The sequence below is a fragment of the Photinus pyralis genome, unplaced genomic scaffold, assembly GCF_008802855.1.
Source record: "Photinus pyralis isolate 1611_PpyrPB1 unplaced genomic scaffold, Ppyr1.3 Ppyr1.4_LG4, whole genome shotgun sequence".
Lineage (NCBI taxonomy): Eukaryota > Metazoa > Arthropoda > Insecta > Coleoptera > Lampyridae > Photinus > Photinus pyralis.
The window spans coordinates 41,763,147-41,789,100 of NW_022170511.1; the positions used below are offsets into that span (position 1 = coordinate 41,763,147).

The following is a 25,954-nucleotide window of genomic DNA, read 5'->3' on the forward strand; positions in this document are numbered from 1 at the left end:
TGTTTATATGGGAAATCATATTTAATTTGAACTTCCAAAGGCCAAAGGCGACTCGACGTCAATCCTTTTTCGACCGCCCGTTACCTGGTACCCAAAACAAAAATATTAAAAACAATACGTATTTACACACTAGAAATTGAGAATAGTCTTGGGAAGCTTCGGATGGTTGGGCGCAAGGTAATTCAAAAGACTCAGATTACGGTGTCCTTTTGTCCTACTCCGGTGATTCCAGCTGATTTCACTTTTCAGTAAGGCTGCTTGGCTCTCCAGTGTCCACGCGTTTAAGTATAGCAAGTCGAACTCGCACATGAAACAGATCACAAGAATTAGTAGGTACTTGACAAAATATATTTGAAATGAATGTTATCGGTAGTTAACTTATGAGGGTTTCACGTTACAAAGTTAGGGCCAAAGTATGTATTATTATTGAAAATTATCATTTATTATTGAAAATAGGTATGGTATATCATACATTTTCGGAAAGCTCGTAAGACAAGCAATTTTGTAAAACCATGACCATCTAGGTACAACTCTCGCCGGGAAAGATTGCCGGTCACAGCACACCTTGTGTCGATTTACAATCTTTGTTTTTATTAAGATGCGAGCGACTTCTGGAATAGAAGATCGTGCTAATGTTGAACAAAAAGTCTTTTCGTTCAACATCGACACGATACTATCCCGGAAGTCGCGTCGCTAGCACCTTACGAAAAACAGAGATTGTAGATCGGGATCAAGTCGGGTTAAAATCATACGAAATCGACACCCAGATCTCGTCTCTAGGTCATATTTAGTTTTTAAAAAAATGTTACAATCAATCACCCCCACCCCCTCTAAAATCCACCCACACGGAAAATGTCAAGTGTTCTTCGGGCCAAATCGTCTAAATGGCTCTAAGGAACAGCTGTACCAAGTGGCACCTTGGTATAAGAAAATGCAGTATCTTTTGGTATACCGCTAGTAGGTACTACAATCTTTCCTGGCGAGAGTTATAGGTATTACCTAATTCCTAAACATAACGCATGATAATACATACACACATGATCCACAACGTATACATGGAAACAACAATACTCGCTCACAACAAGGTACACAACATACTGTAATACCTCCACCTCTAAAGACGGCCCCACATTACATGGCAAACTAGACGAACGTTGGTGATGCGTCGAGTTTGCCATATAATGTGTCTTCTACGCGCCCACATTTGCCGCCAACCACCAGCCAGCCAGCCAAAGTGGGATTAAATTAAAAGCTACTTTTTACAAATAAATTTGCAAAAATGCGCTAAAAATGTAATAATTGAAGACGGAATTGATGACCTGAACACTTCTTATGATATAGTTCCGTAATAATTAGGGAACGGAAAACTATCCCCTAACTAAGGGTACATCTGAAAGTAATATTGTATGCAAACAGTGCCCAAAAACATATAATTGCAGAGGTGCAGTGGTGTGCATCGTTATATCTCCTTAATATACCCGATATAGTAGATATACCGATTTTCGACAGATAGGTAAGTACCTACTTGTTTCGTTGGAAATCGTCTATTATTGGCATAATTATAACTTTAAAATTACTCTTAAAAATTACAAGGGCCTCTTCTATTTATAGAAATGATGTGACTGAAAGTTGCAGATGCAGCTCCCGTTTATATATAAAAACTTGTTTGGGGTTAGTCTCACTTATTGCAAAGTACGATGACTAATTACCTACCCTTCGTGACATCTGGGCTATAGGTAAGAATACTTAGAACGAGATCAGGAAATTCCGAAAGGTTATTATCTGCAATAAACCTCCCAAAGATGGTACCATTTAAATTCAATGATAAATCTTAATCCGCTGCACATTGACATTTTTGATCGCATTCCGAAAGGGATTGGTTTATTCCTGCCTTCGCCTTATGTCTGCATGTTCGAACGAACTGTTCCATGCGGCTTATTTACTTTAATTAGAGAAGACCAGCGCCGGTTTACCAGTAAGGCACGTAGGCACGGGCCTAGGGGCGCCGACCATTCAGGGGCGGCAGCCGCCAGTGCCACCACCAGGTATCGTACGCCATGAGCAGTACGCACACTGAATGGAAATTCCTATAACGATGTGCTTACGACTTTTTAAATTTAATTCCTTATTAGTGTTGTATCACTTTTACGACAAAAATTAACAGTAATTACACATTCATTTTGAAATGTGTACATTTACCTACCTACTATAACAGGATATGAAAACTGAGAAGCTGTAATCACTGCAATTGTATCAAATTGATATCCGTAAAGCCCGCTTGACATGGAGCAATAAAAATTGCTGCATGCAAGTTGCAAGAAAAATTGCGAAAGGCATGCGCAGTTCAAAGCCAGCTGATCAATTGCTGCAAGAGACTTGCATGCAATTTTTATAGGACCGGTGCTATTTTTCTTGCATGAATCGCGCAATTCTAGGGATAAATCTAGTTGGTTTTGTGTCACCAACCTAGTAAAACACAGCGGCGGCAACTATGATGCTTAGAGACGCACTCATTACTTGTTTTTATTAATCTTATTTATTCTTGTAATTTTCATGTTTCTTCAAGCAGTCAAAATTTCATTTTTATTTGAGGTTAGCAACTTTGTTGACAAATTCATATTTTTCTTCTGTTGGCAGACATGTGGCAATTGAAATAGAATTGCACCATGTCAAATGCCATGCAATTCTTATTGCATGCAAGGATTTGACCTTGCAATTTCTTTCTGCAAGTTCTTGCGCGTTGTATTGCTCCATGTCAAGCGGCCTTAATCCAGAGCGAGACTACTATGAAGGTGTACGTGTGGGTGTCCCAGGCAGCAAATCTTTGCAGGCAGTTTATTTTATGCTTACCTTCCCCTTTTTGCTCTTGTGTGTGCTTCTTATTTATTTGCATTTGGCATAAATTGCATTTTCAATTTAAAAAATCTAGGTCTCATTCCCATTAGTCTAAATGCGTCGTAGTACCGTTGAGTGAAGGATTTATTATTCAATTCAATATTTCATTTTCTGAATTTCTGTTAATGTCGCCGGGCGTAGTGTACGCGTTTTAAAGGTGCTCTAGTGGTTTTATATTTTCGCGATTTTATAATTGCAAATACCATGCCTCTTTTCAAAAATTGCGTGACATGTGATTTGTGTATCAATTTCGATAAGGACGAAGTCTGCATTTGTGACAAATGCTGTCTGTTATATCACTCGCAATGTTCAGGGCTTTCCCGCTCTGATATTCAGCTGTTGTTAACCAGTTCAAAGCAGCGCCCAGCTTTTCATTGCAACAAATGCATCTCTGAAAAAGCGCAGATGTCCGACTTACTAAAAACTATTTCGGATCTACAAGCGGAATTGCACCACCTGAAGCAGGCCAAAGAAGAAAAATCTCTCCTTATTGATGATGTAGTCAACGAAATTAATGATAGGAAAAGGCGTGAAAATAATATCATTATTTATGGGCTTGAGGAATCATCTAATGATAGTCCACAGGTTAAAGAGATACTTAAGGTAGTTGCTCCCAGTATATGTACGGATGACATCGGTATCATCAGGTTGGGAAAATCCGGTCGTAACAGACCTCCACCTGTCAAGGTTGTATTGCATAAAAAGGACGATGTGCTTGTCGTGTTGAGGAATAAGAGGAATTTAAAAACCACGCATTCAAATATCGCAATTTCTACAGACAATACGAAAGTCCAGCAGGAACATTTTAGAAGAGTGCGCGCCGAACTTGAGCAAAGGAAAATGAAGGGTGAGCGTAATTTGTTCATAAAATACGTTTATGGAACACCTACCATTGCCGTTTCAAAAAACGTGAATTAAAAATAGGCCATGTTAACATAAGATCAATCAGGAAGAATTTTTTAAGTTTAAAGGATTATATAATAGACAATGATTCGGATATTATTGGTGTTTCTGAAACTTTTCTTGACGCAAGTTACGTTGATAAATATTTAAATATAAACAATTACAATTTAGTCAGATCGGATCGCTTAACTTTTGGTGGAGGGGTTGCTATTTATTTAAAGTCGTCTTATACCTTTCAAGTAATTCCATTTGACGACAATTATGAATCGATTGATCATTTATGGTTGATGGTTACAATTAATAAATTGAAAGTGGTCATTGGAGTCATTTACGTACAGCCGAGTGCAAATATTCAATTTTTTAACGATCTAACACTTATTATCGAACAGATCTATCTTAGATCACAATTGATAATCTTAATGGGGGATCTAAATGTTAATCTGTTGTGCAAACATGCTAGTGAAAGTAAAAGACTATTGTCACTGTTTTCCAATTTCGATTTAGTGCAATTAATCAATGAACCGACAAGAATTACTCCTAAAACTGCTTCATTGCTTGATGTTATTTGTGTAACTAATAGTTTTACTATAAATTCAAGTGGAACATTCGATTTACTTAACAATACAGACCATTTGCTAACTTTTTGTAACATTGGTGTTTCTTCCAAGGTAAAACAATCACACAACTTCACCTTCAGAAATTTTAAGAAGATTGATATTGACTCTTTTGTTCTTGATGCTGAACGCATTAACTGGCAACTGATTGATCAGTGCGAGGACCTCAATAAAGGTGCTAAAATGCTTAATGATTTTATTCTTGAGTTGTTCGATCTACACGCTCCTTTTATCAAAATTACGCCAAGGAAAAATTATAAGCCCTACATCACCCATAACATTATTGAAATGATTCGATTAAGAAACAAGGCACACAGGATTTTTTTAAAGAAAAGAACTGAAGCAAGTCGGCAATATTACTGCGAGATAAGAAATTATGTTAAGTCAGCGATAACTCGTGAAAAGAAGGCATTTGTGCAATACATGTTGAATTCCAACAAAAGTAATTCGAGAAAAGTGTGGTATCACTTGCAACAGTTGGGTGTACGTACAAAGAAGAGTGCTACAAACGAGATACCTGCATCTTTACAAGACCCCGCGACCATGAATGAGTACTTTTTAAATATTGCTGGTGATTCAACAATCGATTTGAATTTGATTCAGTTTTTCAATAGCACGGTGAGGTGTAAAAATGCATCTTTCACTTTTAATTCGATTACCGAGCAAGATATATATAGCGCGTTAAAAAACATTTCGTCGAAAGCCTTTGGGCCAGATAATCTCAACATAACCATGATAATTCTAATCATTCCGCACTGTTTGGATTCGGTTCTAAAGTTGTTTAATAATTGCTTACGTGATGGCATTTTTCCACAAATTTGGAAGATCGCTGATATCTTACCTCTAGCTAAAGTCGCAAATCCCACAACTTACAACGACCTACGGCCTATATCTTTACTGTCGCCATTTGCGAAAATCTTTGAAAAAATACTTGCTGCACAAATTACAAAGTATTTGGAACATTACAGCATCATACCTGCAAACCAATCTGCTTATAGAAAAAAATACGGTACCTACCAATACTGCCCTCTTGAAAGTCATGACTGACATCTCATATAGTTATGATAAGTCGCTATGTACCTACCATTTTAATTCTACTCGACCAAAGCAGAGCATTCGATTTGGTAAACCATCAGTTGCTTGTAGCCAAATTGCGGCATCTAGGATTCGACAATAGCAGTTTAACATGGTTTCAAGCTTATCTGAACGATCGTTTTCAAAGAGTTAGTCTTTCAAGTGCATCGTCAAGTTATATGAAGATTGATAGGGGTGTTCCGCAAGGAAGCGTGCTCGGTCCCTTACTTTTTTCAGTGTTTACCTACGACTCACCTACATGTCTTCAACACCTTCAATATCATCTTTATGCTGATGATCTACAGCTATACATGGAATGTAATGAATCGAATGTGGAAGATCTTCTCAACATGCAAACGTGGTGTGAAAAGAACGGCTTAAAATTAAATCCCATGAAATCTACAGCCATTTGTGTCGGTCCCGAACGAAAGTCAGACATTGTGTGTAGTTTCCAATTAACTCTTATGAACGATTCCATTACATGGTCTAATAGTGTTAAAAATTTGGGTCTTACATTAGATACTAGGTTAAGTTTTAGTCAACATGTAAATAACGTAGTCAGACTGTCGTTTCTTAAGCTCAAGTCTATTTATCACTTGAAGTTTCTGCTCAGTGAAGCCGTTAAAAACAAGATAGTTAAATCCATAATTTATCCTCATATTGACTATTGCTGTATGGTGTACTATTTTTTTCTTACAAAGAGTGATCAAGCTAAATTGCAAAAAATTCAAAATTCGTGCATAAGATTTATTTGTAATGTACCGTTTAGAGAGCATGTTACGCCCTATTACCAGAAACTGAACGAGTTGAAAATTAATTGTCGGGTCAGATATCTATACACGTTATTTTTATATAAATTGTTACAATGCAAAGTACCACTGTATTTATGTCAACTGTTAATTAGAAGGTCTGTCGTGCATAACTTAAATTTAAGGGTTAATTCCTTCACAATACCAAGGCACAATACTAAAAAATTTCAAGGCTGTTTCGCTTATATGGCACCGTCCCTGTTAAATTGTAGATTGGATAAACTTAACAAGAATTATATACAGTTCGCAAAATCGACTAAAGAACTATATCTAAGCAATAATTTTTAGTTTTGTGAGGCGATTTTTTTCTCTTTTTGGTTTTTAAAGGGTGAATTGAAAAACGGCATTGCCGAATTCATTCCTTTTTTGAGCTACTTTTTCTTTTTTGTTGTTATATTTTTGTTTTGTTTTATTTTTAAAGCTCAAATAAACTTTATTATTATTATTATTATTCAATGGTAGTACTACAAAGTGATTAGGTACATATCTGTCGTTTTATTGAGAAGTGTTGTTTGGGGCGTTATAAATTATAAATGCATTTATTAAAGGGCTGTGCCTAGGGGAGAAAATGTTCCTAAACCGGCACTGGAGAAGAGTATAGAAAATTCATCAAATGCGCTTATTTGTTTGTGCCAAGTGGAACTACCCTTTTCTGTATCTTTTTTTACTTAGTATTCAGCTCTTTAAATTATCCAATAACCAATATTACACAAATCTCCGTCGCGCTTACAGAAAAACTCCTAGTTTACTTCCCTATGGCAGACACGAGAGGTCAGCACAATTCACAATTATGAATTAAGTGTTTTGTTTTGAGTATTCAGATGTTTCTATAATTTTGCTTAAAAATTTGTTTGCATTATTTACAGTTGTTTACAATTTAGCACTTTATTTATAAACGCCACATTGAATTAAAATAATTGAATATAAACAATCTGTGATAAATTTTTGCTAAAGGCAAACGTGATGCTGTGATAATTTAACAAGTGGTTTTTATAAATAATCCAACCTTTTATCTGATATGAAACATGATAATCCTCTTTTCATGGTTTAGGATTAAATCAAGCAGGAAACCACAAATTTAAGCAAATATTTGCCTGCAATTCGAATTACGTGAACAGAAATTCACCGAACGAACACATACTTACAATGGAAACTTCGACACATACTCGTACGTTGAGTAGATCCACAACATTAAGTGATGATGACTTTGATGACAAATTGGACGTCCCTCCAGTCCTTCTTACTATGATATCTGTCGAGGGTAAACCTGTCCTGGTCGAAGACGATGAGAATGATTATAAGACAGGTAAATACACCCCCCATATGTTCTATTCCAACACCATTTCATTACAGATTTGGTTGACGCAATACCCTTTTCGACAATCTTCACCAGCAGTGGTAAGTTCAAATCCTACCAAAGGAAAATCTTTGTACCGGGGCTAGATGTAACCGTTGCAATCGAGCAGAGTGACAGAAACCTAACGTCGCACTTCTTAAATCCCAACCTGTAAGACTGTTATCTAGCTATGCAAACTGTAGCAAAACGAATCATTTTAGATACACCATCACGTTGACACATGGCGATTTTACTTGGCAGGTGAAAAGGCGATATAAACACATTCAACACCTCCATCAGCAGCTTGTGTTGTTTAGGACGTCTTTAAATATACCGTTCCCTACAAAAACGCATCGCCAGCGTAGGGATAACTTTAAGAACAATGCTGTTGTTAGTAAATCGGGTAAACGTAAAGGAGCTTTACCTAGGTAGGTTTTGGTGGGATTGTCCATTTTTGTATTTTTGAAACGTAGTTAGTCTTCGGAATTTTTGTCTGTACCAATATGGCAGTCAATTTGGTTCTTGTATGTGTATGTTAATTTTAACGGTAATGTGGTACCTTGTGTGAGGGCCGTGAGTACTTTATTTATGATTATTGTGACCTAGTGTGGGCGGGAAAATATCTTGAGAAGACACTGTTTGGGGAAAGGGAAGAAGATCTTGTTGAGAGATTTAGATAGAGCGAGTAAAAAGTGTGAAATACTTGTTTTGTACTAAGATCAATTATTTTCAATTTTTGATTGGGCTCCCTTTTTTGTTGTAGAAACAAGATTAATGAAGTGTCATTTAAGCGCACAATGACTCCATTGCAAATGGTGAGCATTTCGAAAGATCACACTGGTTAATGATTGTCTTTTTCACTTCATTTTTTAGTTTGGTACTACACTATAAACATTTTTACTATTTTGACCGGAATATTATATTTGTTTTAGTTTTGACCCACGTTATTTTGTTGTTGCGTAGCATGCCATTTGAAGATAACGCTTTGCTTTGAATACTACTGAAAATAATTGAATTAATTAAGTGTTGTTTTAGATTTCCAAACAAACCGGAAGTTTTAATATCTCATGATCGCCTACAGAATAGAATAAAACAATTGGAAGATTATTTGAACAATTTACTTGCAATCAACATCTACAGAAATCATCCAGAAACGGTAAGTTGACTTTTTAGACCATTTGGCACCAACTCGGTGGGCAGGGCGTTGTCTGGTTAAGTGAACAAGGGTCGCAAGGTTTCAACTCATCTATGTCACAATATCGTTCTCCTCTTCGAACGTCATCTATTATCAAGGATACTGCATGCTCCACTTGACACGTTTCGTATTGTGTGATGCCCTTCGGTATGCCGTAGTTGTTCTCCACGCCGCCTTTTCCTAGCAGTACTGGTGTCGCGAAATACTTTGTGTGCGGATGCACTTTTGAGTGTACGAACGCTTGCTCTATGATATTCGCTTCACCCCTTAATCCCTTTACTACAGACACAACGAATTTGGCAAGGGCATAGCCGCATGACAGATATGCGCATTCCTTAGCATGCCTGAGATTGATAACATTGCGATCTGCCGATTGTAATTTGTCAGTTACACAGATTAATTGCTCCTTTGTAAATTTTAAATGAGGTTTCACTTGCGACAGTATAGGTACAACGGCTAAACCTGACGGTCCTCCTATTACCGGTACCGATATACTTTCTGGAGTTAAATGAAATGTCTCTGCAACTAACGCATTTGCTCGAATCACATTCAGTGAACTGGCTCCTAGCACCTTCTTCGAGTTGAGCACTTTTTTCGTCTTCAAAATTTCACTGGCTAACGGAACAAGGCTACTCACTGGATTTGTTCCCATAATTAGTATCGCATTAGGGCATACCCTTGAGAAAGCTTCTGTGATAGTTTTCACTAGGCTAGCGTTGGAATCAAACATTGCCAAAGATAGCGGATCCGACACCTTACTGGCGCTGGCGACAATTACGACCACATCCGCCTTTTCTAACGCCGCACTGAGCTGTAGCTCCCCAGCTTCTGACACGACCTTGCATTTCAAATCTATATGATTCAGTTCAGCCGCAACTCCTCTCACTTGTTGCACGTCGAACAATACCAAACGATCGATAAGTCTCGATTGCTTCAGCATAAGCGATAAGCTTTGACCAACCTTTCCGCTAGCACCACAAACGGTCACTTGTACGGATTGTTGTCGTAAACTTACTTTTGGAATGTGAAAGTGACTTTGGAATAATAGACTAGTAATTGCCTTGAGACTCATAATTTTACCAATTCGATCAAATTTGATTTAATTTTGATAGTTGTTAATTTTCTAAATGTCAAAAATTGACAATGAATTATTTTGAAATCGTGCCCCATCTGTTGATATATGGCTGGAGTGCGTATCAAACTGTGTGACTAGATTCGAGATGTGCCAGAAGATCTCTACAGGACATCTACAGACACTTTCCAAAGGAAATTCGCCTAGTTTTAGAAAAGTCTAGAAAAGGTCAAGCGCTTCTTCAGAAAGCGTTAAGCGCCAGTGGACCGTAGAAAGTCATTTGAACGCCTTTTATTGGTGCTTCTACAGGTGGCCCAGACCAATTGAAAGCAGTCTATTATTTCTAGAGTCCCTTCAGAACCACTAGCGGCTTGGTTGTAGGGAGTGATATAAATGCGCTAGAAGGCGTTTGATTGCTCTGGAAAGCATACTCGTATTATCCAAGATCCAAGTCAGTAAAATATTTTTGACAATTTGCTCAAAATGTTAATACAAAATTCTTGTAAAACAATCTCCCCTCGAGTCGTTATAAAATTTGTCAGAGCTTATGCCCGGTCTAATTTAATGAAGGTAGCAATAATTGGCGCAAACAATGAAGTTGGTCGGCCTCTTAGTTTATTGCTGAAGCAGTCGCCGCTTGTAGATGAAATAGCGTTGCATGACAGTAATAACACGTGCGGATTTGCAACTGAGTTATCCCACATTGATACCAATTGCAAGGTAGCGTCTCACGTGGGTAATGAAACGATAGCTTCTGCAGTGAAAGACGCGAAAATAATCGCCATTCTAGCAACATCAGGAAGACACTCTTTTCTGCCACCTGGAAAAATGCTGGAGAGTAATGGTTTGGTCTTGCGAGATCTTATGTACCGCATTGCAGATCATTCTAGCAAAGCTCTTTTGGCCATCGCCGTACCTCCAGTGAACAGTATGATTCCGTTAGCCTGCGAGATTTTAAAACAGAAAGGTGTCCTGCGACCTAACGCCGTCTTTGGTATTACCACATTGGATGGAGTTCGCGCGAATGCTTTTGCAGCAGAAGTGCTTGGCGTTGAGCCTGAGTGTGTTTTCGTACCGGTAATTGGGGGTAACTCAGAGAAGACTATCGTACCCGTTTACTCGCAAGCGACCCCCTACTCTGATTTTACAAAAGACGAGTTGGAGACATTAACGACCAACGTGCAAAATGCCCACCAGGACATTGTCAGAATCAAGAAGAGAGAGGCGTCGACTTTAGCTTGGGCGTTTTCCATCTCTCGTTTCATAATATCGCTAGTGAAGGCATTGTCGTCCCGTTCCAACATTGTCGAATGTGCATACGTTATGTCCGATCAACATCGCGACGTTAAGTACTTGGCCACGCCTCTGTTGCTCGGATCGAGAGGTATTGAAAGAAACCTGGGAATACCTCGACTCACTGAATATGAGATATGCCTGTTTGATAGCGCGATTTGTCATTTAGCGCATGATATTAAACAAGGTGAACTATTTTTCAGAAATAATCCTGTATGAATGGTTTGTTGAATAAAAATATAAGTAAATGTTTTTTTATAATCATCTAGTGGCCCGTGAGGACCTTGATGAACTCCCTGATCTTGCGTCTATTCAGTTTTAGAAATCTAAAAGACTCCAGTCCAGGTGATGTGATGTGATGAGCCTGGAATTGATCGGTCACCCAGCTTTTAATCCTGGCTCTGGCAATGGAGGGAATAATTCCTAGGGCCCGGCGATGACCCTCCTACTGCTTTCGCGAGCCAATTCGTCTACCCTTTGGTTGCTTCTTATTTCATAGTGCGCTGGAACTGGTAAGGTAGTATGTATCAACCTAAAAATACCAGAAGAAACCAGACGATACGTGACAGAGCTATTAAAATTGTACAGCTCGGTTGGAATTTGGTATGGAATGACCTAGTCTACTTGGATTCTTTGCCTACCCTCGCGGATTGGAATTAACTTTCCCAAATTAATTTTTCTACTGGAATTACGAGCGATTTAAGAGCTTTTAATTACAAGCAATTATAATTTTTTTGCTGTTACTCTTAAAAGATCAAAGAGACATAATCCTTCTGGCCAGATCCGTTCGGATTTAGCCCCTCTGGGCGGTGATAACGGCGTCATATGACATTCTTACCCATCGACCCCACCCCACTATGGGGCGGAGGAGGTTGAAATATGCTCATTTGCAATATTTGTGTCTACTTGCACATTTCTTCCATGAAAAACTGCACATTAGCATCTATTACCCCATTCTAAAATTGTTAAAAAAAAGTACCATTGATCGCTATTTGTTGATCTTTTTCTTTTAAGTTGGAGGATTTGGTATGTAAATTTCCCATTGGCTTAAGCATCTAGTCGAGGCATTAGTGTTGTTCAATCATTTACATTCTAACATACCAATGCATTCTCACAATAATAAATTGATCAATCTTTTTTTAGATACAGTTTTTCGAACTGTCTCACTTGTCTTTCATTCACGACTTGGGTTTCAAAGGGCAAGAAGGAATGGTAAAGAAACGTCTGGGAAATTCGGGCGAAGGTTGTAAATTCATGGGTTTGTTTACCGGCGATTGTTGCTTGAGGTAAAGTAACTGTTGGAATGATACCGTTAAAAATTTCCATTACCACTTCAGATGTAAGCATTTGTGTAACGACGTGCTGTGTTCGACGTGGAGCGATCGTTGGTTTTTCATTAAAGATCAGTGCTTTGGGTATATACATCCAAAAACGGGCCGAATCGGTAATGTAATTTTATTTGATCAAGGTTTCGAAGTTAGTTCTGGCTTACGCGCTTTGGGTTTGCACACCGGAGTGCAAATTTCGACTTACACCCGTCAGCTTGTCATTAATTGTTGGACGAGGCGAAAGTGCAGAGAGTGGATACGCGCGTTGAAAGAAGTCGCCCACAATCAAGGTTTGAATTACTGACTGTAGAGGATCTATATTTTGTCGCATTTCAGCGAGAGATTTCACCCAGTACAATCAAAGGCACTCGTTTGCGCCGGTTCGAAATAGTATAAATGCCACTTGGTTTGTCGACGGTGCTGGGTACATGTCGGCAGTTGCCGACGCTTTGAGTAATGCAAAGGAGGAAATTTTTATTGCCGATTGGTGGTTGAGTCCAGAGATTTATTTGAAAAGGCCTGCACTGCGTGGTGATTATTGGAGACTAGACAAAGTTTTACAACGGAAATCTGTAAGTTGAGACGTTGCTATGGGAGAACACACCAGGATACTATTGTAGGAGGAAGGCGTTAAAGTATTCGTGCTTCTTTACAAGGAGGTGGAGATGGCAATAGGGATCAACAGCTTTTACAGCAAGCAAAGGCTTGTGCGCAATGGCAATGATAACATTAAGGTCATGCGACATCCTCAACACGCCAAATCGGGCGTTTTTCTTTGGGCACATCACGAAAAACTCGTCATCGTCGACCAATCAATAGCGTTTTTAGGTGGAATTGACCTATGCTATGGTCGATGGGACGACTCAAAACATAGGTACCATCCATGCCAACGCATCACATGTTTGTGACAAAACAGTTTTAGGTTAACTGATTTGGGCAGTCTTATTCATTCTGCAATTACCCCAACTAAAAGGAAAAAAACCTCCAGTTCTCCAAGTGGGGAATTTCCTTTTATTTCTGTATCTAAATCCAACTCAAAACTATACATGCCGGATCTTATTGTCGACTCTCCCTCGACTGCAGCACAAGAACTGGCAAGACCCATGTCTCTACCAGCGGCAAGCAGTAGCTTGCAAGTGCCCCAGCCAAAGGACTTCTTCAAGCAAAATACACCAGAGTTTGAACGAAAGTCGCTTATGGCGACAATCAAGCAAGGAATAAAAGGCAAAGGTAAACACTTGGCCAAATTATCATACGCACCAGGAGAACTACAAAACGGACCTGCCACTATTAGCGAACTGGACGATGTCGTCGACGATTTAGACGGATCAGCCAAGTTCTGGGTGGGCAAAGATTACGTGAACTTTATCGTCAAAGACTTCAATAATCTCGAAGAGCCATTTGACGATTTAGTCGATCGAACTACAACGCCCCGAATGCCCTGGCACGACATGGCCGTTTGCGTGCAAAACGCCACCGCAAGAGACGTTGCGCGTCACTTTATCCAACGCTGGAACGCCGCCAAAAACGAAATGGCCAAGCAAAACTACACCTGCCCATACTTGCTACCCAAGGCATATGTAGATTGTTCTTTAAAGTCAAATTTTCTACAAGCGAAATCGCAGAACGTCACGTGTCAGGTGAGTCCAGCTTGACTGAGGAATTTTTGTGTGCGAGTCTAAAGGTTGTAGGTTTTAAGAAGCGTGAGTGCGTGGTCCTGCGGGTTTATCGAGCCAGATATTGTGGAGCAAAGTATTCATGAGGCGTACGTCGATTGTATCGCTAAGGCTCAACATTACATCTACATAGAAAATCAATTTTTTATTTCACTGCCCCGCAATAACTTAAACACATTAAATCAAATTGCAGAGGCACTTTTTACTAGAATTGTTCGCGCATATAAGTATTAGTTTCGATTGGTTGGCTTTAGTTAATTTTGTTTCTTGTAGAGAGAAGAGTGTTTTTAGGGTGTATGTGGTGATGCCACTACTGCCAGCCTTTGAGGGAGAGATAGGTCAATCAAACGGAGCGTCTATACAGGCAATAACTCATTGGAATTATGCATCCATTTGTCGGTACGTTCTCACCCAAGTTTAAAATTTTCCTTCAGTTAAACTAATCATGTCATCAAAGCCATGCCTCACTCACCTAAAAAAATATATTACAGTGGAAAAGATGGCCTTCTCAATAGACTAAAAGATCACGGAATACCAGATCCATCAGTCTATATCTCCTTCTATGGTCTACGAACACACTCGGTGCTTTGTGGAGAACCTGTAACCGAACTGATCTATGTACATTCCAAACTTATGATTGTCGACGACAAGATCGTCATTTGCGGTTCTGCAAACATTAATGACAGATCATTGCTGGGGAAGAGAGATTCAGAAGTGGCAGTTATCATCGAAGTAAGCACCTGTAGATATTACAATCACTTACTTTCATTGTAGGACCAAGAATTTGAGGATGGTTTAATGAACAGCCAACCTTTTCCTTTGGGAAAATTTGCTGGTTCCCTAAGGCGACGTTTATTTAAGGAACATTTAGGACTGTTAGGTGTAGAAAATGAAGAAATTGATATTAATGTTATTGATCCGGTTAGTGAAGCTTTTTATAAAAACATCTGGTATGATACTGCAGCTAAAAATACGGAGATTTATGAAGCGGTTTTCCATTGCATTCCATCCAATAAAGTTCGGACATTTGCGGAGTTAAAAAAGTATAAGGAACTTCAGCCGTTGTATGTCGATGAACCCGTCCAGGCGGAACAAATGCTCAATAGGATTCTGGGACATATTGTACTTCTTCCCTTGGATTTTATGTGTAACGAAGTATTAACTCCACCACCGGGTACCGTAGAAGGCATTATGCCCACAGCTCTATGGACTTGAATACAGTATTCACTAATTTTTATACGTTTACATCATTTTTTAATTTGTAATGTTTTAAATTATTTATTATGGTGTCTTGTTCTGTTTACTTCAAATTATATTTTTATACTGTTAATGGTTGAAATATAGTAATGATTCTTTAATTTTTTATTGCACTGCTCAACAATTAACTGTCATAGTTTTACTCGTGATTTTACGATACCGCACATGACTTCCTAGTCGCCGCTTCATCCAGTACAGCTTAGATGCGTTTCGCTCGCAGTGGCCGGCCGCCTTTAGTTTTTAAAGAGTGTGGAAGTGACCAAGAATCCCAAAGAAGCTTTGGAAGTTTCTAAGAGCTATTTCGACTCCTCCTTTAATACCTCCCCTTAGGTCCAGAGCACCTGGACAGAACTTTTTGCATGTAGTGTTACATGATTTGTGTAGCATTTTACTATCTTTCATTGTGTCTTGTGCCCATCCTTATAGGCTATGGAAGAAAGTGTCCATCAGCATCTGGATACTGCTTTATGCATTTGGTGTTGTATGGGTTGCATAGCATCAGGCAGATATTTCTCCGGCGCTCGTGATGCACACCAAAACCCCGCGTTCATCCTGTTAGATAACATATCATAAACGGCCTATTACTGTTTAATATGCTCCCTTGTGTTTACGGGCATCTGGACACCATTTAACACATATAGGGTTTGTATGGGTTATAATAGCATCAGGTGGATACCACTAGGGATCTTGCTGCATACTCAAACTCGTATGCTTATTGGAAGCTCCTCCACACTGAGCATTGGCAAACAACATTCTTTGAAAAAACGTTTAAGAGCAGGTACTAGAATAATATCCCATACAATTCATTTCATGTTCCTCTCTGGAGTTCACAATAAAACAGAAGAGATTCTAATTCTAAGAATTATAGTTATTTATTATATAAGACTATAAAGGAACATTTTAATCATTGAGCGAATTAACTTTCACGAGATAATAGGTTTCCCGCTATCGTCTCGTCATGTACCTATAATACAAAACTTTATTTTATAGTAGAAACCATGTAAATCATTGTAAAGCTTCTGACAATTGTGAATTTAATTTAGACGTCTAGCTTAAGTTCGGCCGTTGTGGTCGTTCCCCTAGAACCAGCATGTTCTGAACGTAATTTAATATCGTGCTCCACGTCCCATTTCAAATAAGAATGTCAGATGTTTCACTTTATCTACCCTTACTGTTAAAGAGACTGTTATATACCATTAAGAAATATCCAATAGAAACAACGTTATGGTTTCGTTGGTTAGCGACGCAGAATAAACATTGGCTATTTCTTAAGGGTCTAATCACAGATTAAATCGCCTATGATCTAATGATAGAATGTATAATCGTATAAACCCACCCTAAAATAGTACCTATCCCTAAATATTGGTGTTGCTTCCAGCTTCCTTGAGATATAAATTCTTCCTACGAGGCTGCTACCGTGAGAGAATTTGATGACTCGAATTAATCCGCGTCGAATTTTATTGAGGGGAAAATTAATGGGCTGAATATGCTGGAGGCGAATTCACCAGGTGACAAACTGAGTCTTGGAGCCCCAGGAAGAGACTATGCCTCGAACCACATCCGTTACGAAGGCGCCAAATTACGGTTAGCTGAGGGCTGCACTAAAGCTATCGTCAACACTGTAAGTACTTTGTTTTATCTGTACAAGCCTTTAAATAGAATTTGGATTTTAAATTAAACGTAGATCTCTCTCCGCCTCGGCCCTCCTACTAAGCCATCTTTGACATTGCTGGCACAAATGCATAGGGATTGACCTAAACACCGGATTGTCTCACATTGCATAATATACTCCTGGGTGCACAAATTAATTCCGCGCCAATAATTATTATGAAACATTCATTTTCATGCCTACTTTCTGTCAGGAATTTTAGTTTCCATGACAGAGGCAGACCAAACTACGTTTTCTGCGACTAATATACCGGGTGGTGCCTAGCGCTACGCAGCATAGGGATTTCAATGGTAATTTCTTTATTGTCAATTACTAGCTCCCCTAATTATTTTAGAGCAAAAGTCTAAATACGTTTTTTTTTAGAGAAAAAATACTGCATCTGTTCATACTATTAGGTACTTATAATTTTCCGTTTTTCAAAACCGTAGAAATCGACAAAATAAAAAGGTTCATTTTACAATAAATCAAATATGCCTTGGAATTACCTAAAAAAAACAGCGATCGCGTTTCATTACTTTGCCTTTGACGTACATTGAATTTATACTTGTTTATAAATTAGTTAAAGAACTGCAAGTGCAATAACGTTCAAAATGTCCGTCAAAACCATCAGGAAAACGACAATACATTCAACGTTTTGGCTGCAGTAGCGGAAAATCCGAATATAAGTTTAGGAACAAATCTTCTTCAAATCAGTTTTTTTTCTTCGATTACGTAGGTACTCTGATTCCGGACAATGATAAACAAATAGTATCTGATGCAGATGCAGCATACATTCTCTAAAAAAACATTACCCTAAGATGCCTTTTATTGCGTCGGTTAGTTGAAACAGAATTAAATATGAAAATCGTTCGACGTCAAACAACCATAACTTAGATGCGATGCGCTTGTAGTTTGTTAAAAGATTCCAAAGCATCACTGATTTATAAAAATGTAATTTTTTATTTTGTTGATTTCTACGGTTTTGAAAAATGGAAAATTATAACTAAAAGTATGAACAGATGCAGTATTTTTTTCTCTAAAAAAACGTATTTAGACTTTGCTCTAAAATAATTAGGGGAGCTAGTAATTGACTATAAAGAAATTACCATTGAATTGAAATCCCTGTGCTGCGTTGCGCTAGGCACCACCCTGTATAATGTGAGTATTATACTTATGGTTTGTTCGGTATAATGCAATCCATTATTCCCTTAGGGATTAATGACCAGGGATTAATAGCTCTTACACCTTCTTGTACTCCAATCGCAAAATTTCCTTAAATTTAATATCATCCATGGAAACAAAACGTCAAAAGTGTAAATGTCAAGCGGGTCGTGTATTGTTTGTGTATCTTTTTTTGTATTAAAATGGATAAAATCTCAAGCTATTAAATTAGTGGTAGGTAAAGTAGAGTATATTACTCGCAATAATGGCTATTATACTCTCGGAATTTTACTCCCTCGTCGGTTCAGGCCCAGTTCGTAAATATTCCTCGAGAATAATAGCTATCACTATTGACTCGTGATATATTCTACTAGTAGTTATTTACATAAACTAGGCCCATCAGGAAATTTTACCTTACCTGTCGCCTGTCACTTTACCGGCCGCATCTGTCACCAAACATCTTCAAAAGTGTTTGGGTAAAATTCCCTAATACAGAAGAATAAAAAATAATTTGTATATTAATAATTTTCTAGATAGATCGAAATTGACATTTGTTTTGGATACTAATTTAATGGGCTCCTTTTTCCTATCTAGAAAAATTTGGATTGGATTTGAGAAAGTTTAAGTTTTGGTCGTTTTTATAATGGGAAAATCGTCACTGAGGAGCGTTGCCACTTAACCCATTTTCTGACATTCGAACATCAGGTCAGATACACAAAAGATGGAACTTAATTATGGAAAATTCTCAATGCATGAAAGTTTTCCAATTAAAGTTTCAAGTCAAAAACCGAAATTTATTTTTGTCAAAAACTAGCTACTAATTTTAAAGTTCTAATGTAGGTACTTATTACTAAAATGTTTAGAATAAAATGCAGAATACCTACGTAGGACAGTCAAAATGGACTAATAAATCAACAAAACGTGATGTATCTTGTTTGGATCCATTTTTCATTCTTTAGCGTAACCCAAGTTTGCAATTCTTTAAACGTTATGGAAAAAGTGTACCACATGAAAAACGTCGAATATAGTTTTTGTGTCGATTTTGACTCGCCTAAACATTATATAAAAAAGAGTTTTCTATTCAAGATAACAAATATAGTGTGGTCTTCCGGTTTAAGCAAACTATCTGGAACGGTTTCCCAAAAGCGTCTAACTGACTCTTGTCATGAAAGGTCCTGTAACATAAAACGCCGAGAGATTTTTGAGCGGGTCAAAAGCGTAGTCTACCGGCGGCGGCCGGCGGGCAGTTGCATTGAAGAACTGCAATTCAAAATGTGATTTAAAAAAGTACTTGAACTAATCTTAAAAGTAAAAGAAAGAGCGCCAGTTCCGTTACCTACATTTCTTCATCCGTGCGCCTTAAATCTGCCCAATCGCAATCGCATCTTGGTACGATTTTGAAAATAATGCCTCGCGACATCTATGGAGTGCAAGGATAATGACGCCTTTTTTTTGTGCCGCGATTCATAATTTACAGCACTAAATTGTAAACAATGATCAGGTTGCGTATGATCGGAACAAAAACAAGGAAATGAGTTGCCAAGGATAACTTCGATTATTTTTGGGCGATCGACAGTTTCGTTTGTTTTAATTATAGTTTTGCTAGTAAGTAATAAAATTATTAATGAGCAATTGTAGTAGTTGGGGAAAATGAATAACAAACAACAAAATAAAACAATCGGTTCATTGAGTGCAACGGGAGTGCAAGCAGATGTCATTACCCGCGAGTGGGTAAGTAAATTATGTAATTGTTAAGCGGCCAATGAACGTCGCATGCACTCGCGACTCACGAGGGGGGGGTGACGTCATAGGTGAACTTGCGCCCCCCGCGCGACGGACGGCAGCGCGCGCCGCGAGGCGACGGCAAGCAAGCAGCCAGTGCGTTCTCAAAATGGCAGACGGTTTGTGTAGTGGAGATACAGTAAGTAATGTAAACGAAAAAACTATAGTGAAGGACTATGACAGCGTAATTGAATGTATGAATACCGGTCGCGTGAATGAAGTTAAATGTGAAAAAGTGAAATCTTTCTATATATCGAGTGACAGTGATAAGTTATTTGATAATTTGTGTGCTGTGAAGGGCTCCAAAGATGACAAGCATGAGGGATTTTTGGATACGGAGATGCCTTCTTCCGGCGAGGACGACTGTCGGAAGAAGAGATGTGCGGATCGCTACGACAGCTCCGAATCTTCAGACAGGTTAGAATTTGTTTGATTTTTAGACGATCGACGGCACGATTTTCAAATTCAACCCCCGTCCAACAATGGGGGGGCAAACTTCTTCGGATGCAGCTGCTAGACTGACGTTTTTAAACTTCGCGAATTTTTCAACACACGGTCATTGTCATGGCCTTTACCTTCACCGAATAAATACTAGCGCAAATCGAAACTGAAAGTGTACTCGTTTTTTTAAGCAAGTAAATCCTTGCGCGATTACTTCATACCTGTTTAAAAGTCAACGACACGTTTATTTTTTCGATTCAATGCACGCATTTTCGACTTTTGTGGCTATTTTTAGTGCCTTTTTATTAAATGTAAGCACATAGCACGTGTATCGAATTAAGCGATAGCGTCTTGAGATGGACGATCGTCAATCTGAATTTATTTACGTTTGATGCTATCGACGCCGATAACGTTATCGTCCGTTGAAGTCGGCAAAATCAAAATTTATTCAATTTTTTCCAATGGAAAGGATCTAGGCATAAGCGCATGGTAACTGCCATTTTGTTTCGGACTGCTCAAAACAAGCTCAAAACGACCGACGGCCGATATTTTTGGAAATGTCGAAAGGAAATCGGCCGTTTGTGTTTCAACAGTTTAATCAACTGTGAAGTAAAGTGGTTTATTTATAAATGACTAAACGAAATTGACAAAGGATTTTGATGCTTCTGGGAACTGCATTATACCTAATCCCTGCTTTGGTAAATGTTATGAGTAATAAAACTGCTAACGATAAGATAAACCAATCAAATAAACTAACAAAACTCTTTTTTTCCATTTAGACATATTAGGTAAATGTTTACAAGTGTGGAAGATACATTCTACGTTTCTTGTTAGGTAATTGTACCTGACGATAATGATACTGGGACCTCGATTTCTTATAATCCAACGTATTTTTGTAAATCTGGCTCAACAGACGTCTACGTGACCGAAAACAAGTTAATAATGGCTTAAGCTAGGGGTGGTATGCTAACATTGTATTATAGTCGCAAGATTGAATTCATTTGTGATTAAATGTCATACATTTTACCCTCTTTGTTCGGGGATGGAAAGAACTGGAAACATTTGTTACCTACCTGTAGGGTACTACTGTGGAGGTTTGAATATTAAACGGCGGAATGCTAGTTCTGGAATTTATGATATTTCCTAATGTACTTTCTGTTTTATACTTTACCCCGAGCACATTAAGGATTTAAGATTGTCTAATTAACACAATAGTCGTACAATTTACATTGTGAGCAAAATTTTAGACGGGGTGACCACTGTCAAAATTGTTTCACATTTTCATTACGCTTTAAATTATTATGACATTGGCAAATGTTTAAATTCTGTACCTACATATCTCGTTCCCTACCATTTTGTATACCTATATCATTTCAAATAGGTACCTATGCTAATTTATTTACTTGTAAATATTTCTCTATATTAAGAAAATGAACAAATGAGAATGGTGCACAGTGTAAACTAACGCTGAGTAAAAATAATTGAAATTACAACAGGATGTTCAGGAATTCCCGTCAAATTTTTCAATTTAAAAAATTCCAAAACCGACCGTCTTACCGCTTTTTTTACTTCACGAATGAAATTGTACGTTAGAAAATAGAGACTGCTTAACTTCATCTTTGGTTTTTTTGCTTACAAATTGAAATGAACCGAAAATTTGTACAGGGCGATTCCACTCATTTTCAATCGGCTTTGATGATCTATCAAGAAACCAATAATAATAAGGGCGGACGGATGCAATTGTCAGGAAATTTTATGAACTGAATATAGTCAAAGAATTTAATGGAAATGCCAGAATTCTCGCTTATCTGCGCTTAGGCGTCCAGAAAGTCCTTAATTAGCGGTTCTGTTCATGTATCCGTTTTGCTTGTGCATGCGTGTACTGGCCTGCTGGAGCTGCGTGGTGCTCATGGGATCAAACATTGCTATATTATGAAGAAATTGGAAACTCGAGGATCGAGGACAAAAAATCAAAAGTGTAGAAGAAGAGATCAGGCGCTGTGAGAAATAGTGCAAGAAAAACTGCAAATTTATGACCGCGATAAGTCACGCTCCGCTCCTAGGTTATCAGTTGTGAAATAAATACATTAAACATAGAAAATATTTGAGGGTGTTTCGCAATTTTTCGCAACTTAAACAAAATTGAATTATTCAAATTATAACACGATGGCTACGTCTAGTTTTTTTTTTAAATTGCAGCTGATAATTAAAACTTTTGATTGAGAAGTCCGATCGAAAATGTACGAATTGTTTTAGATTCTACGCACCAAAATTAATAAGAAAAAGTGTTTTCCCGAGAAATTTTGGTGCAGTCAATTTTTGGTAAAAAAGGAAGGTTATACACTGCCTTTTTTTGAGCCCCGAAAAAAAATTGTCTCAGATCGACCCGGAAAAAATTTTCATATAGAATGTGGCATGTAGAATCCATAATTTCAAACAGTTCCAAGATTCAAAAGTTACACCCCTTTGAATTTTCTATCGAAATTGGTTTCTAGTCTATAACTTTTGATTGAGAAGTCTGATCGAAAAAGTACGAATTGTTTTGGATTCTACGCGCCAAAATTAATAAGAAAAAGTGTTTTCCTGAGAAATTTTGGTGCAGTCGATTTTTGTAAAAAAGGAAGGTTATACACTGCCTTTTTTTGAGCCCCGAAAAAAAAATTGTCTCAGATCGACCCGAAAAAAAAATTTTCTTATAGAATGTGGCCTGTAGAATCCATAATTTCAAACAGTTCCAAGATTGGGCTACTAGTTCAAAAGTTACAGCCCTTTGAATTTTCTTTCGAAATTGGTTTCTAGTCTATAACTTTTGATTGAGAAGTCTGCTCGAACAAGTACGAATTGTTTTGGATTCTGTTGGTGGAACCCCCAAAGCAGAATGAGAGGCAGAATGTTTTTAAGGTTTCAACAATAATGCCCTCAAACTTTCTCCAAGCAAGTACGCCAGAATGGTGCCTCGCAAAATCAGTTCTGAGTTTTTTTAAAATCACTTTCATGAAACAAAGTGAACAAACCACAGGCTCTCTGGATTTTGCCAAATTTGTTATTGTCAATGCAGAGAAAAAGCATTACGAGCTGCAGTCACTGATCGGCCGGGCGGGGATGTATTTTTTTAAACGGTAGACGCGTCCGCCTGCATGCGAAAATTGACCCTTCCCAATTTTTTTCAATTTTTTTGGAAAAGTAAAGTTGTACAAAAATGCTCTACTCTATTAAGAGTAACATGATTCAGAAAAAATTTGCTGTGGCTGGCACAGATACCATCCGTACACCTGCGCGTTCTATCCAAAGATTTTTAAGCTCTTCCTTTTTTGTCTAAGAATTTGTGTACCAAATTTGGTTCTAATCGGTTCAGCCGTAAATGAGAGTACAAACGGACCGACACTCTTAAATACTATTGTAAACGACTAAGGAGTTCACAATAAGTAACTTAAAACAACTGCTAATAAGGGAGATATTTCCCTGCGAAACTGATGCGCGCGCGGTTTTTGAGCTTGTTCACTAAGTATTTCAGTACGCAAGCCAACATGACGGGTCAAGAACTTGACCTTACCATTATCAAACATGTAATCAAAATACTCAACAAGTAATGAAAGTATTTGAAATTGTAATTGAAAGATTGAAAAAGGAATTAAAATGTTAAAAAGATAATTAAAATATTCACAATGTAATCAAAGTACTGGAAATGTATTTGAAGGTAATGAAAAGATTCAAAACATACTCAAAACGTAATTAAAGTATTGAAAAGGTAATCAAGTAACTAAAAATTCCAGGTGTAGGTACACCATATTTAAGGAGTTATTTGCCCCTCGTCAAAAACCGTACAATATGGAAAAATGATAAAATTCGACTCTTAACTTTGATTCTTTGTTTTGTTGATATTTTTAATACCTAATAAATGACATTAAAAAAATTCACATATTTCGCAATCCTTCAACCATCGGAGACATTGGAAATGATAACCGTATAACCTATGTCAGCTATGCCTACTGAAACAATGACGAGGATATCCTTCGAGGCCTGGATATCCTCTAAATCTGCCTACATCAAGCGTATTTCTTTGCATATCCATGGATAGTTGCGGCCCGGAAACCTTTGGATATTTTGTGGACAACTGAATGTCTACTGCGATTTTCCTCTCGATTAGGGACAATATTTTGACTTTTAATTTAAAATTCCGTGTAATTAATGTCAGTCGCCAATTAGTTTAACGTCGACATTGATTTAACAAAAGTAATTATTATGTGACTCTTATATAAGGGGCCTAAACAAACTTTCAAAATAAACCAAAGGAACAAAATGTTTCGTTTATTCTCAATTTTTGTTCGCTCGGTCCGAGTCACATAAAAGAATGATTTTAGGTTCGTTCATCTTCTAAATATGCACATGTCTGTGAAGTTGGCCTGGATAAAATAGCCCGGCAGCATCGCACCATGCTAGATCGTTAGTGCTTTGTTAGTGCTCGTTAGTGCCTCATAAGTTAACATAAGGGCTCAAACCGTTTTCTCAAATTTTTTTTGGTCGGGTCAACTTCACGTTTGCCCGGACAATGACTCCAATTTGCATCAAATTTTATAAATCGTTAGTACTTTAGAATTCAACGTTAGAACCCAAACCGCTTTCTTAAAATACATTTTCCTGTTGGGGACAAACTTCATTTTTGACGTAGCTCTTTTCACATTGACATGCAGCGCGATTCATCTATACGTACCATCACCGTTCCGTTACCGCACCGTCAACGAAACGTAAAATATTCTCGTTTACCAATTTTGACGGTCCGGACGGTGACGTAACTGTGTAGTCTATAGCTACTATATATACCACAACTGACTCGTCCACCATTTTGGAGCCCACTGACAATTGACGCTTGCAAAACACGTGCTTCTCATGACAGTAAGTTACCTTGGCAACATAACACAACATAACGATCAAACAACACAGCGTAATATCTTACAGACTGTCAGTGGGCTCCAAAATGGCGGACGAGTCTGCTTTCTTAATCAAGTGCTGTAGTGCAGCCTGAATATGTCTATAGCCTTAGACTAGAAAAGAGAGAGGACAGGTAATACTTTCAATAAAACTGTGACCATTTGTCACCAAGACATGCCTGCCAGTGTCGTAACATACAAACAGCATTGTTGGGTGATAAGAATTATTCCTTTTATAGGACGAAGACGAATGTATATAAAATTAATTAAAACAGCAGTAGAATTAATTATTTTGCTAATTGTAATAGTTGAGAATTATATATTCAAAATAATTCAAATTGGCCAATAGAAAGCCTTTAGAACGACGCGGTACACTCCGTGCTCCGAGAAAGTTCCATTAAGTGATTTCAAATGATGAAAACTATTAACAACATATTTTGCTACATACCATGTAAGGCAAGTACTGAATAAAAACGCAAAACGTAAAAATTATGAAAAAGACGGTTTGCTCTAAAATTTACCAAACAAATTTTTGCCTTTGA

General features: G+C 37.9%; 3 protein-coding genes across 4 annotated transcripts in view; all 3 read left to right on the forward strand.

The window, feature by feature from the left end:
* The first annotated feature begins 3,099 nt into the window (after positions 1 to 3,099).
* LOC116169148 lies at positions 3,100 to 6,303 on the forward strand. Its single transcript, XM_031485175.1, has 4 exons — positions 3,100 to 3,742; positions 3,820 to 5,421; positions 5,472 to 6,031; positions 6,256 to 6,303. Exons 1-4 carry the CDS (start codon positions 3,100 to 3,102, stop codon positions 6,301 to 6,303), a joined length of 2,853 nt encoding a protein of 950 aa, XP_031341035.1.
* An 806-nt stretch (positions 6,304 to 7,109) lies between these two features.
* LOC116168092 (phospholipase D2-like) lies at positions 7,110 to 15,553 on the forward strand. Its single transcript, XM_031483757.1, has 13 exons — positions 7,110 to 7,601; positions 7,649 to 7,802; positions 7,853 to 8,059; positions 8,667 to 8,787; positions 12,335 to 12,477; positions 12,529 to 12,809; positions 12,856 to 13,091; positions 13,140 to 13,393; positions 13,442 to 14,159; positions 14,211 to 14,422; positions 14,469 to 14,594; positions 14,687 to 14,927; positions 14,970 to 15,553. The coding sequence occupies exons 1-13, from the start codon at positions 7,442 to 7,444 to the stop codon at positions 15,408 to 15,410; spliced, it is 3,294 nt and encodes a 1,097-aa protein (XP_031339617.1). The 5' UTR covers positions 7,110 to 7,441; the 3' UTR covers positions 15,411 to 15,553.
* A 4,542-nt stretch (positions 15,554 to 20,095) lies between these two features.
* LOC116168093 overlaps positions 20,096 to 25,954 on the forward strand; it is a 40,862-nt gene continuing 35,003 nt past the window's right edge. The window contains exon 1 of one of the 2 annotated variants that reach the window (XM_031483758.1): positions 20,096 to 20,460. In XM_031483758.1, the coding sequence (XP_031339618.1) occupies positions 20,153 to 20,460 (308 nt within the window). In that variant the 5' untranslated portion in view covers positions 20,096 to 20,152. The remainder of the gene's footprint in view (positions 20,461 to 25,954) is intronic. The other variant, XM_031483759.1, reaches the window with a different exon arrangement.

What these genes read in the sequence shown, in the direction of transcription:
- LOC116169148 (XM_031485175.1), top strand. Translation starts at nt 3,100, where the DNA reads ATGCCTCTTTTCAAAAATTGCGTGACATGTGATTTGTGTATCAATTTC. An exon ending in TGCTTATAGAAAAAAATACG is followed by an intron (nt 5,422 to 5,471) that starts GTACCTACCAAT and finishes CATCTCATATAG; the next exon opens with TTATGATAAGTCGCTATGTA. An exon ending in GGTTAAGTTTTAGTCAACAT is followed by an intron (nt 6,032 to 6,255) that starts GTAAATAACGTA and finishes TGTACCGTTTAG; the next exon opens with AGAGCATGTTACGCCCTATT.
- LOC116168092 (XM_031483757.1), top strand. Translation starts at nt 7,442, where the DNA reads ATGGAAACTTCGACACATACTCGTACGTTGAGTAGATCCACAACATTA. An exon ending in AGAAGTCGCCCACAATCAAG is followed by an intron (nt 12,810 to 12,855) that starts GTTTGAATTACT and finishes GTCGCATTTCAG; the next exon opens with CGAGAGATTTCACCCAGTAC. An exon ending in AAGTTTTACAACGGAAATCT is followed by an intron (nt 13,092 to 13,139) that starts GTAAGTTGAGAC and finishes ATACTATTGTAG; the next exon opens with GAGGAAGGCGTTAAAGTATT.